At 51.9% G+C, this 15041-nt stretch overlaps 1 protein-coding gene across 4 annotated transcripts in view; it reads right to left on the reverse strand.

Annotated features, from left to right (window-relative positions):
* Positions 1 to 15041, reverse strand: part of PTPRE (protein tyrosine phosphatase receptor type E) — a 97465-nt gene that overhangs the window by 41408 nt on the left and 41016 nt on the right. For all 4 annotated transcript variants that reach the window (XM_024751599.1, XM_024751598.1, XM_024751601.1 and 1 more), the window contains one exon: positions 2145 to 2263. In XM_024751599.1, coding sequence (XP_024607367.1) covers positions 2145 to 2256 — 112 coding nt within the window. In that variant the 5' untranslated portion in view covers positions 2257 to 2263. Of the gene's footprint in view, positions 1 to 2144; positions 2264 to 15041 lie in introns of those variants that run through there.

Genomic DNA, 15041 nt, shown 5'->3' on the forward strand with positions numbered 1-15041 from the left:
GCAGAGGGCGCTTTAAAAGTCTGCTCCCACCCTGTACCTCGTGCGTTTTGCTGGGTTCTGGTCGATAGGAGCAACACAGGGATCCAGGCCTGCTGCAAAATGTTCAGACCAAACACAGAACAGTCACGGGCAAGAGCCATCCCTTCTTGTTCCCAGAGTTACACGCTGTTAAACCCATGGGGTGTATCTGCCCTGACATTTTCCCTACACGTTTACATTCATAAACCTACAGGTTCGCTGATAACTGGAGTCTTAACGACTCTCTCATTACATCTAAGACTCCACGGATCGTGAGATGGGCTATTACTTTATGAACCACTAAGAAAGGAAAAAAGATATTAAGGCACACTTCAGGATACAGTGATATGAAATGTGGGGAAAAAGAAAAACAGATGAAATACGGTATCTGGCAGCTCTGCGACTTGCCTTTCTTGGGTCGTCTGTCTTGGAGAGTTTCAGTGTCAGCACACAGGAGCCTCTTCATTTTGTTTAACTGCCCCTTGAATTTCCACTTTTTGGGTAAACCAAGATTGGGATGGACACTTAGGTTGTTTCCAACTTTTTGGCTATTACCTACAATTCTGCAGCTCTTGTCGATACCTTTGTGTATCTCACAAGGGTTTCTGTAGGCGAGCTCCTGGAAGTGGACCCTGTGTATTCTGTCCACACACGTTAAACTGTAATCGAAACTGCAAGTTGCCAATGTTTCCACCCTCTACACTCACCTGGAGTGTACGATGGAGCCTATTTCTCCCAGATATTAGTAATTCGTTTAATTTCTGTCAATCTGATAAGTAAAATAATACCAGTTAAATTTGCATTTCCCTAATTTCTAGACGGTTAGGTGCCTTTTCATGATTCACAAACATACTTACTTAGATATTCATATTTTGCCTGGTCAAATTTTTTACCGTTTTCCTACTGTCTTTTTTTGTATTTTGTTAATGTTTAGGAATCCTGCATATAATCCGGACAATAACATTTTGCTATACAATTTATAGGTATTTACCTTCAACTACTTGTGTAAAATAATGTCTCCTATGATTATTTAATACATTTTGTTCAGTGAGCAAATGAAATGATTTCCGGTTATTTTGGAACACACTGGCAAAGCGCTGTGATCATCCCAAATGATGCTTCATCCTTCTTTTGGGGAACAGATGAAGTTTCAAAGGGCATCTCACAGGGTCGGTCAGGTGTCCTCCGGAATTCTAGGCCACAGGAGCCCATCTATTCACATAACAGGGGCCCTGAGCCAGATGAATTTCCCTCTTGGAAGTGACCAGAAGCCACTGCCAAGCCTGCAGAGGCTGCAACAGGTGACTTCCACATTCGTTCTGGTGGGCACCAGGTCACACAACCGTCCCGCTTCCTGTAAGGACTCCTGACAGCCACAGCCGATTATCAGCCAAGCATTTTATTTTTAGGTGAACCCAGGAGGGGGGAGCCCGTCTGGTCACCTCGCGTGTTTCTGAGATCCACCCATATTGTCTCATGTATCAGGCATTCCTTTTCCTTTTCTCCTTTTTAACTTTCAAAGTATAAAAATAGTGAGAGACTAGAGTAATGAACCCCCGCGTATCTGCCCCCTGACATTCTTGGATCAACTGTGTGCGTCTGTGGCCGGCCCCGCTACGTATTCTTTTCCAAGTCACTCCTAGATATCTTGTCGTTTCAGCTGTCAACATTCAAGTATGCATCTCTAAAAGGTACGGACTCATTTTTTAAAATAAACCTGACTGCTATACCAATATCTCGCCCCACAGTATGAATTTCTTAATGAACGGCATCAACTATCACAGCAGCGTTTAAATATCCCCCACTGACTCATCCATGTTTGTTCAGGGCTGGTTTGAGTTGGGTTCAGCACAACGGAGGCCATCCTGCCCTCCGTCCCACCAAGCTGACACGGACTCTCAGCCCAGGGCAGGGGTGGGAGCTTATGTCCGCTGCCTCCCGAGTGCTCAGCTTTGCTCCAGTCAAATACGGAGCAACTGCTCTCCTAGCCAGCCTGCCCTACAGACGTGCAGGGTCAGAAGCACACTTCCCACTCACCTGCCCATCACCCCACAAGGCCATCAGGAGGCGGGGCAGTGGGCAGTGCGGGCAGGAGGGCAGGGAGGAAGAGGCGGGGGGGCCCTTACCTGCGGTCGTGGAGGTCCAGTTGCTCTGCGCGGTGGTGGTCTCGTTGCCCTTGAAAGCCTTGGCGAGGGGCAGGCTAACACCGGCCAGCAGGAGCGGACAGAAGGGCTCCATGGCAACCCTGGAAGAGGCAGAACGGGCTCAGAGGGCTCGCCCACCACCCACCTGGGGATGGCCAGCTTCCACCGAGGCGGGAAACTCAGGGAAGACACAGAGGACTCGGGAAGAAAAACAGTGGGCCGGGGATCGGTGTGACAGTGGGGACCCTTTGGGAGCGTGGCTTTGTCAGTCTGCGGTAGGGGGGGAGGTCTTGTACTGGCACGATTTCTACCTGCACTTGGGAAGTAGCCCCACCTTAGAACAAGCCAGGTTAGTAGCGCCATAACTACCCACAGGTTATAAAAGCTCCTGCTGTTCAGGTTACTTTCCTTTTTTGTTTGTTTGTCTGTTTCGGGAGGGAGAGAAGAGGCCAAGGACGTGGAGGTGCCGGGGAGAATAAACTCTTAAAACATCACGAGGTCTGGGATTCTGAGAGGCAGCTTCACAGACCCTGCAAGAGGCCCGGTCACCTTGGCTTGAGGATTGCCAACGACAGTAACTTGTTGAACGTGTAGGAACATTTCGCTGTGCCCGTGCTGACACGGTGGAGTATTTCCGTGTTGCATCACAGCAGCCCAGAGATGCATCAGCGCCCTCGGTTACGTAGCCTGTGGTCACAGGGCTGGGGGGCTGGAAGGGGGGTCCAGCCACCTGCACAGGGTCCCCCTTTGCTGTCCCTCAGCCACAACCACAACTATACCCCGGCCCTTATTCCGGGTGCCGGCCTGGAGTACCTCCTACCAGAGCTACAGGAAAAGGTCCCCGAAAAACTCCAGTCCCTGGCCGTCCACCTGTCCCACACTCCGGAGCCTGATTAACTGTCGTGAAGCTCAGCTCAGTCCCCTGCCTCGTGAGGTGTGAACAGTGACTTGGGGATGAAGAGCTGGCGTCATGTCTCTGCTCCTCTGAGCCAGGCACTTTGCCGGCAGCTTTCCTAGATCATCCCCTGTAATCTTCACGACTCCGGGCTGATATCAGGCCTTGCATCTGGACTCTGCTCCGGTCTGAGCTCTCAGGGGAAGCAGAGGCAAGCCCCCTCCTGGAGGAGGGGTCATGGTCAGCTCATCTCTGACAGACCCACTTGGGCACCTCGGGGATGGGGGCAAGTATTTATTGGGTGGATGGGCAGACATGCTGGGCAAACCCAGACTGCAACGCGGCTCGACAGAGAAAAAGGCTCTTTCGCCCAGGAGACCTGCAGGCGGTCACCTGGGACCTCCTACTCAGCGCTCCGTTTTGGCAAAGACACCATAAATCCTTGGGAATCATGATAGTGATTGGTGGTATAGAAACCCATCCCGAGGGCTCCCTGCAGCTGAAGGTGGGCAGTGGCACCTGCCGGGTGGGATCTGGTGCTAATGATGCAGGCGTGTCCTCCCTCCTGGACGCCCTCCTCCGTTTCCATCCACGAGCCCTGTCCACGGTCAGCCTGGGCGCCCGGCCCTACAGATGGCACTTTCCTGCAAGAAGCCTCCCTCGGGAATACGAATGGACCAAAGCCAAGAAACACTTGTAATTAGAGAAGGCGCTGAATGAACGCAAAAAAACCCAATCATTTTCTAGCAATCGCCACTATTAAAATGAAACCATTCTGAGCACATTATGACAGTTATCCCAGAACAACCACCACAGTCACGATCAACACTTTTAGTTCCTTCTTCTTTTTTGTTTCCAAAATATATTTTAGATTTACTAAGTGAGCCATACATGCAAAATAGCTCTCGCTCCGTGAGCACCTACTGTGTGCTACACCCTTTCTATAGGTATCACCCTCACAGAAATCCCTCCAGGACGGAGCAACTGAGGCCCCACGGGGGAGCTGGTCCATATCCAGTCCGGAGGAAACTCAGGAGCCGCTATCCCAATCCTGGGCCGCTGGAGACAAAAGCCCTCAACCCCTGACAGGCACTCTGCATACACTGCATTAGAAAGTTGCTGTTGAGCACTGTTTTGACGCTCTTAATATATGGATAAAGATGCAGTACACATACAACGGAATACTACTCCTTCCTAGAACGAAATGATGCCATTTGCAGAAACATGGATGGATCTAGAGATGATCACATTAAGTGAAGTGAGTCAGACAGAGAAAGACAGATATCACATGATGTCACTTATATGTGGAATCTAACAAAATGATCCAAACGAACTCATTACAAAAGAGAAACAGACTCGCAGACATAAAAAAACAAACTCGTGGTTACCAAAGGGGATAGTGGAGGTGGGGAGGGATAAATTAGCAATTTGGGATTAGCGGGTACACACCACTATATGTAAAATAGGTAAACAACAAGGACCTACTGTAGAGCACAGGGAACTCTACCCAATATCTTGTACTATCCTATAATGGAAAAGGATCTGAAAAAAGTGTATGTAAAATATATAAATATAAAAATATAATATACATAAAACTGAATCTCATATATATAAGAATATATATATATAACTGAATCACTTTGCTGTACTTTGCTGTACACTTGAAACTAACACAATATTGGAAATTAACTATACTTCAATAAAAAATGAGAAAAGAAAATGAGATCACTAAAAAAATATATTTGAGTAAATTGTAGTGTAATTGATTAGAAGGTATTAATTGGTTTAATACAACCCAGAGAGGCAGAATTCCTAGGTGGAACATTTTTCTCTTCCATGCATTAATTTAAAAACCCTCCTTTCCAAATGTTCAACGATCTAAAGAGAGGCCAGACAAGACCAGCTTATCAGGAATCAGACACCATGAGTTCTGCAAGGGCCTCCTGGAGCAGCAGGTGATTTGCCTGGTGTGACCAGCAGAGGGCACTAAACGTTGCAGAATTCAAACCCAGCCCACCACCTAGAGTCCCTTAATCGTAGCCCTTAAGAGGCCAAAGACAGCTTGCCAGTCCCTGGCCATTCACCCTCAAAGGGTTTGCACAAGCTACCCGATAAACACAGACACGAATCAGTACAAAAATAATGCTTCAAACAGTAATTAAATCTATACTGACTTTGAGTGATTTGTATTTAATCAGTGCTTGTGTGCTCACCAAATGTGAAGTACTGTGGGGCATAAAGCACATTGCTCTCCAAAACTGAGATTATCAAAACAGATGATTTCCAACAAAGCAGACTTTATTTTTACACCCTTCAAAAGTCAGCCAGCTACACATTTGATTAAAATTGTCTTTTTCTAAACCCCATTTGATGCCTTTTCAATACTATTCTTTAGGAAATGGCTCTGGGGCAGGCAGCCCGCTTGGTCCTGGAGATGCAAAGATGAATACAGACCTGTCCCTGCCCTAAAGCAGCCCTCCTGAGCTGGAAGGACAAGTGGGAAACAGCTACCCCTGAGACACCCACTCTCACGCTCTGGAGACGTGAGGCCACAGCACCAAGGAAGGAAGATGGGGGCGGTGATTCACCTGGGAGGTCACCAAGGCTCCCCAGGGGTGGAGGGCTAAGCGGTCCCTCCAGGACACAGAGGGGACGGACAGGGGCTTGAGGGAGACGACAGCACGACCTACTGTCCAGACAGTGGACGGTTTGTTCTGCTGGACTTCTGGTACGTGAAGGTATAGCAGGGATGAGCGAGGCAGAAAGATGGGACTGCGTTGAGAAGGCCCTTGAGTGCCATGGTAAAGCGTTTGGTTTGGTATTAAAGGCTCATTTTCCATCAACAACCTAGACTATCAGAGCCCCCTCACAGTACAGTGTTTAGGACTCGGTGCTTTCAATGTTGGGGCCCAGGTTCAGTCCGTGGTTGGGGAACTAAGATCCCACAAGCCTGGAGGTACAGCCAAAAATAAATAAATAAAACCCCCCAAAACCAAAACAACCCCCGCCGAAAACCTACATTATTAGACCCACTGGGGGGCATTAAACAAAGATGCCAATTCCTGGGCCTAACTCCAGATTCCAGATGTTGGAAATCCAAATATATGGGCAGTGATGGGTTTTACACAGACTGAAGCCGAAAACCTTGGCTCTGAGCAATGAACCGCCATGGAAGTTTCGAGTGACTGGAAGCCATCAGGAGCCACTGTTAAGATGGGGAGGGAAGCGGGGGGTGATGTAGCCTTTGCTGCCCCAGGATGGTCCTGGAGCATGGGCTTCACCTGGGAGCTGGTTAGGAATGCAGGATCCCAGGTCCCACCCAGACCTCTCACCCTCTCGGAAGGTCCCTAGGTGGTTCCTATGTGCGTTACAATTTGAGATGTGCTGGTCTAGGCAATAGACGGAGTAGGTCTGGGCTAAAGCAGGACCATGGGAATGGAAGGGAGGCAGCATGTGAGGGGGGTCAAGGGTGGAATCCACGTGGATGGTAATCAGCTAGACGTGGTGAAGAGTCGGGTGTCAGAGGCGCTGGGATTTCCATATTGGGGGGTGGATGGGAGGGGACATCAGCTGAGACGGGGGGAGTGGGTCCCCGCTTTGGGGGGCTCCTATGACGTGTGACAGGCTAGCTGAGCTTCTGAGATAAAGTTCCTCCCCCACCCTCACCGAAATCCCACGGGAAATGTCCTGCTGTCCTTGCAGCGGGATGACAAGTTGTATTTCAGGGGGCTGTGGGCCATTCTAGTGGAGACCACCAAGAGGAGGGGGGTCTGGGGATTGGCTGGAAGGGAGAGGTGGGCTTGAGTTCACTCCAAGGGTAAGTGGGAGACAGGTGAGGATTGGGGTGCTTGGCTTAGGGACGGGAAGGGGAACTGGGCGGGAGACCGGGCAGTGGCAGCTGGGGGACAGAAGGAGGACAGAAGCAGATGGAGGTGGAACCAGAGCAGGAGAGGGCTTCTCCCGCCCCCTGCCCACTCCCCCCAGCCCTGGCTCACAAGCTTCCCCATCTCTCCTTTCCCTTGACTTGTCCCATCAGCTTCTGAGGTCCAGCAAGTCTGAGACCGACGCTTGCTCCCTGGGGTCCTACCACCCGGTGTGAGTTACAGTCATTTGGGTGTTGGGTGACCCAAGCAGACCGGGTACTGTCCCAGCCACCCCAGACGATTGGGATCTTCAGCGCTTTGAGGGCTGGCGCCTTCCCTGAGCCGGTGTCTTTGAGGAGGGGCTGCCTGGCTGACCCCTCCTGCCCAGCGGGGCCTGGAAGTGCCCTTTCCAAGTAGCCCTGGGTGTCCTGGCAGACTGAACCAGACTGCCCCCTGCGTCCCCAAGAGGGTAGTGTTTTCCTTCTGCAGCTCCAGCCCCTCCCAGGTGGTTCTTCTGTTCTCGATTACATTGATAAAACAGACGAGGCTCCTTCACAAAGGAGCAGATGAGGATTTGGGAGCCATCATGCTCGAGATTTACAGCCATTGCACTTAGAGCCCCCAGAACGGGCGCCGTATACTTTCTCATCCAAATCAGGACCCTTTTGAGAGTGAAGGAGGGGCTAAAACAACTAAAGCTATATGCTTTCTAAAATAATTATTGAAGAGCATTTTGGTCTTATTAAAATGGGAAACTATTAAGGAGTTCTGTTCAAAAACTATTTTTAAAACTTAAGAAAAAATTCTAGATGACAAAATTAACGTATCAATGCACATTACAGCAATATTTGGGGGGGAAAACCTTTTTATATTGTCTTTATGGAAATAAAATAAGAACATGAACAGAATATCTATTCTCAGTACATGTTCACCTGCTCCAATAAATTTCTTAGCCTTGTCTGTTCTTAGTATGTTTCACTTTTAAAATATTCTTCAATATCCTTAATATTTACATTTCTTCATGAAATTGCCTGTAATTTTTTTCAAAATAGCATCTTGTGAGCTCTCATCACTGAATTTGTTTATCCCTTCCTTGCTTTTGTAGGAATTTTAATGTCTTCCTGTTCATAAACTATGTTTTTAATACTTGTAACTCTATAGAAGTCTCAAAGCTGAGAGTTTTTGTTTTGTTCTGTGGTTGTGTTTTTTGGTGTTCTGTTTGTTGATGGCTACTATTAAATATTTCCAACTAATTTATAACAGAATGAAGCCAACATTTAGGGCCTCATTCAGAGAAAAGTTCACCACCTTTGGACACTCAGATTGATTTACAAAGTAATTCTTTGACGGCCTAAACGTTTCTGAAATATGACGCTGAATAGAGAAGGAAGAATGCATGCTATAAGCCGAAGTATACATCGGCTTCATTACCATACATTTTTAGTTCAATTACTCTTGTAGTTTTCACCATTTATAAAGTCTGACATCTACAGCTTCTATTTTAACGGACAGAACATCCCGTTGGTTTGGACACAATTATGAATTACTTGTACACCACAATCAATTCTGAGGGTGATACACTTACCACAAACATTTATATTATCCTATAAAACAAATAACTGTATCATAGATGTTGGATTCTTTCATCAAATTTGCAGTGACGTCAGCAATCACGTCAGGTGCTTATCTTTGACGGAGCAAACTTTCAAGTTGTGGTTGGATTCCGTGAAATGGAAAAACCACTGAACTAAGATTGGAATTAACTGATTTTCTGTTTGAAAATCACTATTTGACAATGACTCTGATCTCACACTGGCCTCGTTTGACGGTTTGTGAGGATCGTCTGCTCCGGGAGCATTAACACCTATCACTTCACCTTCGGTAAGTGCACAATGACACTTGGAGCTGAAAACAGGCAAAATCAACGAAGAAGAGCCGTTTGATCTAAATGAAAAGTCATGCTTTGCGGAGCACTACGTCCTGCATCTTCCATCCATCATCCTTAGGCACAGAGCTCCTAAAACAGCTGCAAAGTAGAGGCTGATGCAGCAGTGCCTTGGGACTCAGGGAAAGGCTAGTGATAAATGGGTCTCCACTGACCCTCCACTCAGCAGTGTAGATGACAGAGGAGAAGGTGGCCAACTCCAAGGGCCGGGTGACCCCCGCTGGGTGAACCTCAGACCACGCTGCTTCCACCCACCTGGGATGAGACGTGGAGATGCCTACAGACAGGGATGGGTGGACTAAACCTCGGTGGCTAGGTTTACACACACACACGTCTGATTTCAAAGGCATGAGTTTACTGGCTCTTGTGTGAACCCTGTAAACCTGCAACGGTCTGTTGGGCTGATTATTTGTTCATTCGTTCTTTCCTCTTTCAGTGATATTTACCGAGTCGACTGTTTGCCAAAGTCTGGAGAGACAACGGGACAAATTGAGCACCGCCTTTTCCTCCCTCAGAGCTCATGTTTCAGCAGGAGACAGGAAATAACTAAATAATGACAATGCAACTCTGACGTGCCAGGAGGGGGCCACACACGGTGAGGTGGCACCTGGCGGGGACATCTACCCTGTGCAGGGAGGTCTGAAAAGCCGCCTGAGGAGAGGGGTGTCTTCTCAATGAGGAGTCAACCGGTCCACGGTGGGAAGTGGGAGGAGGAAGCAGGGGGGCCCCCCCATGCAGAGAACGTGGTCCTTAGGAAGCCCCAGGACCTGCCCAGGATAAGGAAGCCCGAGGGTCTCTCCTGACAACGCTGAGGAGGGTTACCTTAAAGACATCCAGGAAAAGCTTTCCAGCAGGACTGTAGTAAAGCTCACTCCACTGGGCAGAATGACTCCTACCCCGGAGCTTCCTGAGGGCGGAGCTGCTCTCATGCGTGCGCCCATCTGGCACAGGGGAAGTGCTCAGGGAACGTGGTGGAAGGAAATAAACCCCTTAGGCAAAGCAGAGCAGGTTCCTGTCCATCTTCTACTGGGGCTGAAGGCCCAGCTGCGTTTAGTGTCTCTCTGTCTCTGTATCTGTGTTGCTCTCACCCTCTCTCTCTCTCCTCTCCCGCCCGCAACGGATGAAGGTCTTTGCCAGGCCACGTCACCTCTCTGACCTCCCTTCCCAATTAGTAAAACAAGAGGATCCAGTGAGATAATAACTGTGAGTGAATCTTGTTAACTCATCGGCCTGGGCTGGTTATTCCAACTACTGGGGCACCACGGGTGCTGCAGGCAGACTTTAAACTCAGCCAAGTGACTGCTACTATTTCCCGAGAAGACCTCCGCCCCATCACTCCCCCTGGAAGCAGCCAGGGCAGTGGGCACAGCCTGGGGCGGGGAAAGCAGCTGCTATTTCCACGTCAAAGCCCGCTGGCCTGGAGCCTGGATCCTCACTCACTCTGTGGTCAAGAACGTCTGTGGAGGTCGTGCCCTCCTGGGATGATCTTTGTCAAGGGAGATAAGCTCCCTGTTGTCCCACAAAAGAACCATTTCTCTGCAAACAAGCTTCAGAAACAGCTTGGACAGATCCGGCTGTTGCCACACTGATGCCCAGGAACCACCAATGCACGTAGGTGGGGCAAGGCGCCGGCAGTCCCTGAGCCCAAGTGCGTGCGCCCAGCCCGGCTGTGCAGGGGCCTTAGCCAGCCCATAATCAGAGCCCAAAGTCGGCCCCAACCCGGATACATGGCCTTTCTCGCTTGTCCCCCTGGGCTTTAGTGACGGGTCCCTCAGCTGTGCTGGGAGCTGCGGGCCAGGAGCAGAAGCAGTGCGAGCCCCCTCCAGCTAGGCACAGCCCATGCCTCTTGTCACCTGCCCAGGCGGGACAGAGCCAGGGCCAAGGGCACTGTGTCCCCTGCTCCCCAGTCTTTCCTGGGGAACGCCGGTCACAGTGACTTTCAGAGGCAGCTGGAGAAAGGAGAAGGTGGGAGAGCTCAGGGTGGGCGACTCCACCTGCTCAGGCGGGGGGCTCAGGTCCCAGGGGGGCTGCGTGTGTCCTCCCGGGGCGAGGCCTCCAGGCTCCACAGAGACACACACCCCCCACCCAACCCTGGCCCGGAGGCAGGCAGAGCCGTGCAGATCCTTCATCTAACTGCAGACAGAAACGGTTCCTCACCTCCCCCGAGCACCGTGGCTTAGAACGTCTGCCACCCGCCCTCTCTGGAAGGTTCTGAGGATAATGGATGAGACAGGCTGGGGAAGCTCAGTGCTCTCTAGGAACCCAACCCATGCTCCTCTGGTCTCCAGAGCAGAGGCAAGCTGCCAGGGCCCTGGCCAAAGTCGGACGGAACCACCCGATGGCCTCCCTCTGCCTGCCCGGCTCTCCCTGCGGGAGGCTCGGGGTACACACGCCCTTTGCCCCCAGGCCTCTCGGCCTCTTCGCTCCTGCCGGACGAAGTCAGGCCCCTCGGCAGCCTCCCGCTGCTGTCACCCCCTGCCATCTCAGCCGGCCAGGTCTGCCCGACTGGAGGGGGCAGCTCTGGCGCAGGCGAGGGGCTCTCTGCAGCTGCTTATCCAGGCCCTCAGTGGAGGGCAAGCGGAAAGAGAAAGGCCAGCCATCGGCCCCTCTCAGGTGACCCCAAACCGCTTTACATACCCTTCAACGCCACGTGTGCACAAAGCCTGGCGGGTTGTACGCGCGGATGGAGAGTTTCACACGCTCCCAGGCCTGCAGTTATGCACGCGCTGCCCGCACCCTTCCGGGCGAGGGAGCAAAGCGAAGGCCAGGAGGACGAGCTTTCTGCCTGCTGACGAATCCCGAGGGCAGAAAGGCAGCTTCGACCAGGATGATCGCACATGGTGCCTCAATGATCCCAGAAAGCCAACAAGCACTGCTGTTCACCTACAGTCGGGGTTACCGCTCGACACCCGTGGGGTGCGGGTCGGTGAGAGATGAACCTGGGGCTCCGGGCATCCCTCCATCCCTCAGGCCCCTGAGAAAGGACTGTGCTTGGAAAACCACCGCCAGGAGCACAGACAGACAGCGGGTTTCCTCAGCTGCTCGCCTGGGAAACAGACAGGACAGGGCAGCACCAGTTTTCTGAAATGACCCCTAATAAGACAAGTCAAGCCCTTTCTGCCTGCCGGGCACAGAGCTGAGCCCCTCCCAGCCTCCTGATAAACCCTTGAGAAAGCAGGGACCGCTACGAGCCTTGGGGCCTTGATTACCTAGGTATCTGGTACCTGATCCCACCACACCTGTCTTCTAGAAAATCAGGACAATATTACCCACGGGGCAAAATTATTACTTTTCTATGCATTGGGGAAGAATAAAAAGAAGAAGAAAGATGTATTTTCACGGTAAAGGAGAAACAAGCCCAGACCTTTCCCAAGCTTCAGGGGTGAATATACTTACACACGAGAGATTCCAATAACAATTGTAAGACCCCCTGAAGCAGGAAGGTGTGCAGACTCAGCAAGGTCCCCCTGTATCCACAGCCATCCCGCCTTTTCAGAGAAGGCTTTGCTTGTTAAAAAGGAAAAGATGCAAAAGGGTGCTTTTCATCATAGCCGGTGGAGGTTGGGACTTAATTGCCTTTGGACAAAGGTAACTGCACAGGTCTAAAAGTCAAACCGCTGAAACATCATGAAAAGGAGACCAGCCAGGAAGCCCATGTGTTAGGAGAGAAAAAGGGGGAAGACAGCCAGGAGGAAATGAAGGAGGCAAGCCTGGGCAGCTCGGCCAGGCAGGGCCTGAGTCGCCCGTCGCGTCCCCCAGGGTCCCCTCGTCTGAGCCTCCCCTGACAGCCGCCCAGAGAGGCGGGCGCCACCTCTGCCTCGGACAGACAAGGACAAGGGAGGTCAGAGGGTGAGTTGCTGGCCACCACCCAGGCTGTCAGGGCAGAGAGCACTGGGGGAATGAGGGTGCCCTGTCCGCAGCCTGAGGCACGTCCTGGGCTCAGCGAATCCCCGAGACAAGAGAACTAGAGAACTCAGCTCAAGGAGAGGCTGGGTCCTGAGTGAGAGGACGCAGCGTGGGGAGACGGGTGTGAGGAAAGCAGACATCACGGCCACCGTTAGGTGACGTTACTTGGCCTCGGAATAATGGATACCACAGTCTTTTACCAAATTTGAGGCCACGAGTTCTCAATCCATTGGGAAAAATGGCCCTTCCGCAGAGCTAACTAAATTCTCTCCCTTTTAACTGGGGGAAATATTGATACAATAAAATCAGCTGATGTAACAGCATCTGAAAATGTGTCTTGCCGTTTGATGACCAAGTGATATGTTTAGGAAACAGAGTGCTGCCTGCTTTTAGGAGCAGAAGGGGCCTCTCTGCTCTCCACTATCTAAGGTTTGCGTCAAGCTCACCGAGGTCCACGGGCCTCACAAAGAAAAGTAGATCCTGAAAACGGCGAGCAATGAGCACGTCGACCTATCGTCCAAACCCTCTGCGTGGTTACTTTTCATCACGATTCTCAGAGGAATGACTTGGAGGGACTTTGAGAGTTCTCACCTCAGAGAGAAGATGGACCATGTGTTTAATTCAAGGACAAGTGAGTCCTCGAAATGGAGCCCGGATGGACGGGTGTGGGTCAGCCCTCAGACACGGCCCCATCGGCTCCGGGCTTGGGCCACGCGTGCTGTCTCCGAGGTTCTCCGGGGCTCTCTGCTGTCTGGCAGGAAGGTCTCTGAGCAGAGCCATCCTGGACCAGTGGGGGTGAGGAGTGAGGGCAGCTCGAGTCTGTGCAGCCTCCCACCTCCCAGGGCCTCGGCGGCCAGCCTGGAGGGCAGCTTACAGCGTCCCAACCAGGCCGGTTCTAACCACAAACGGCAGAGACGTGAAGACACTTGGTGTGTGGGAAACGGTGGGGCCAGAGCCGGAAAGGAAGTTGCCCTCCCCTGTGAACACCATGGGGACAGGCCCAGGGGACAGGCCCAGGCTGGCCATCCCAGCTCCCGGAGGCCCTCAGTCCCCACGCCCAGTGCGGGACTCTGGCACTCGCCCGCTCCCACGGGGCGCACACACTCGTGTACTGCACGGCACGTGGGGCTCGGCTTTCCCCCCGTAGGCCTCTTCCTCCTCACTTCTCTGCGCTCCCGAAGGGCAGCTTCCAAAGTGTAAAGATGCGCCATGAGGCCGCGAGCAGCGCAGGCAGGTGAGAGGTTTGTCGCAGGTGCAGGGAGGTGGCGCTGGGGATGCTGAGTTGCAGAAGGAGTGTGCAGAGCTGCGGGCACCCTGCTGCGTGGGGTGTTCCCTATCACTAAGGCTAGAGCAAAGCAGTCTGCCGACCTTCCCACCCTTGGGAGGTTTGGGGGCTTTCCTTGCCAGGGCCCCTCGATTCCCACCCCTGTCTGTAAACACACACCCACCTGCAGCCCATTCATGCCCAACCCAGAGTTCACGATTTACCACCACTGGGGAAGCCCAGAGAACTCACGGCCACAGGGCAGGTGAGAGGCACCCCCTGCAGGCCGGCACACTCCAAATCCAGGCAAAGGGCACATGTTGCCGTGAGTGGGACATGCCACAGCAGAGGGACAGCAGGCCGGCCGCAACGCAGCAACGTACTTTTACATATTTTATCTGCGAGGCCCTTTGGCTAAATGATGGGTCCGGTACGACGAGTAATTCGGGGCCGCTGGGACTGCTCGTCATGAGCGGGCAGTGACACAGCCACGCTGGGTGGTTTGCAGGTTTAAAAGCCTTGCACACGGGAGAGGATAGGGTCCTGATGTCTCGGTGGAGCTCGGTGTGTCTGGAAGACAGCAGCATCCGTGCAAGGAATGGGAAGGATCGGAAATGCATGCCCAGAAAGACTGGAGAAATACTTGGCAAGTAGGGCTGCCAGATAAAACACGGAACACCCAGGTATCAGTGCGTCCCAAATATTTCATGGGGATACTTATACTGAGAGTCATCCGCTGTTTACTGGGAACTCACATTTCGCTGGGCTTCCTTTGGCTGGTTTTAATTTGCTATATCTGGTTCCCCTATCAGAGGGTGTCAGGGTCGTGGTCTGTAACTCGCTGGAAGGAGGGGCGTATAGCCCAGAGAACAGAGAGGAGTTCTATGGAGAAAGTGACCTCGGGGAGGAGCTGGCTTGGAGGAGGGGCGGGACAGTGCCTTCAGGGTCAAGTTTGCAGCCCTGTGGACCACCCGGCAGGTCACGTCCATCAGGCAGGTGTGCCGCT

This window comes from Neophocaena asiaeorientalis, unplaced genomic scaffold (assembly GCF_003031525.2).
Source record: "Neophocaena asiaeorientalis asiaeorientalis breed wild unplaced genomic scaffold, Neophocaena_asiaeorientalis_V1.1 scaffold108, whole genome shotgun sequence".
In the NCBI taxonomy this organism is placed as follows: domain Eukaryota; kingdom Metazoa; phylum Chordata; class Mammalia; order Artiodactyla; family Phocoenidae; genus Neophocaena; species Neophocaena asiaeorientalis.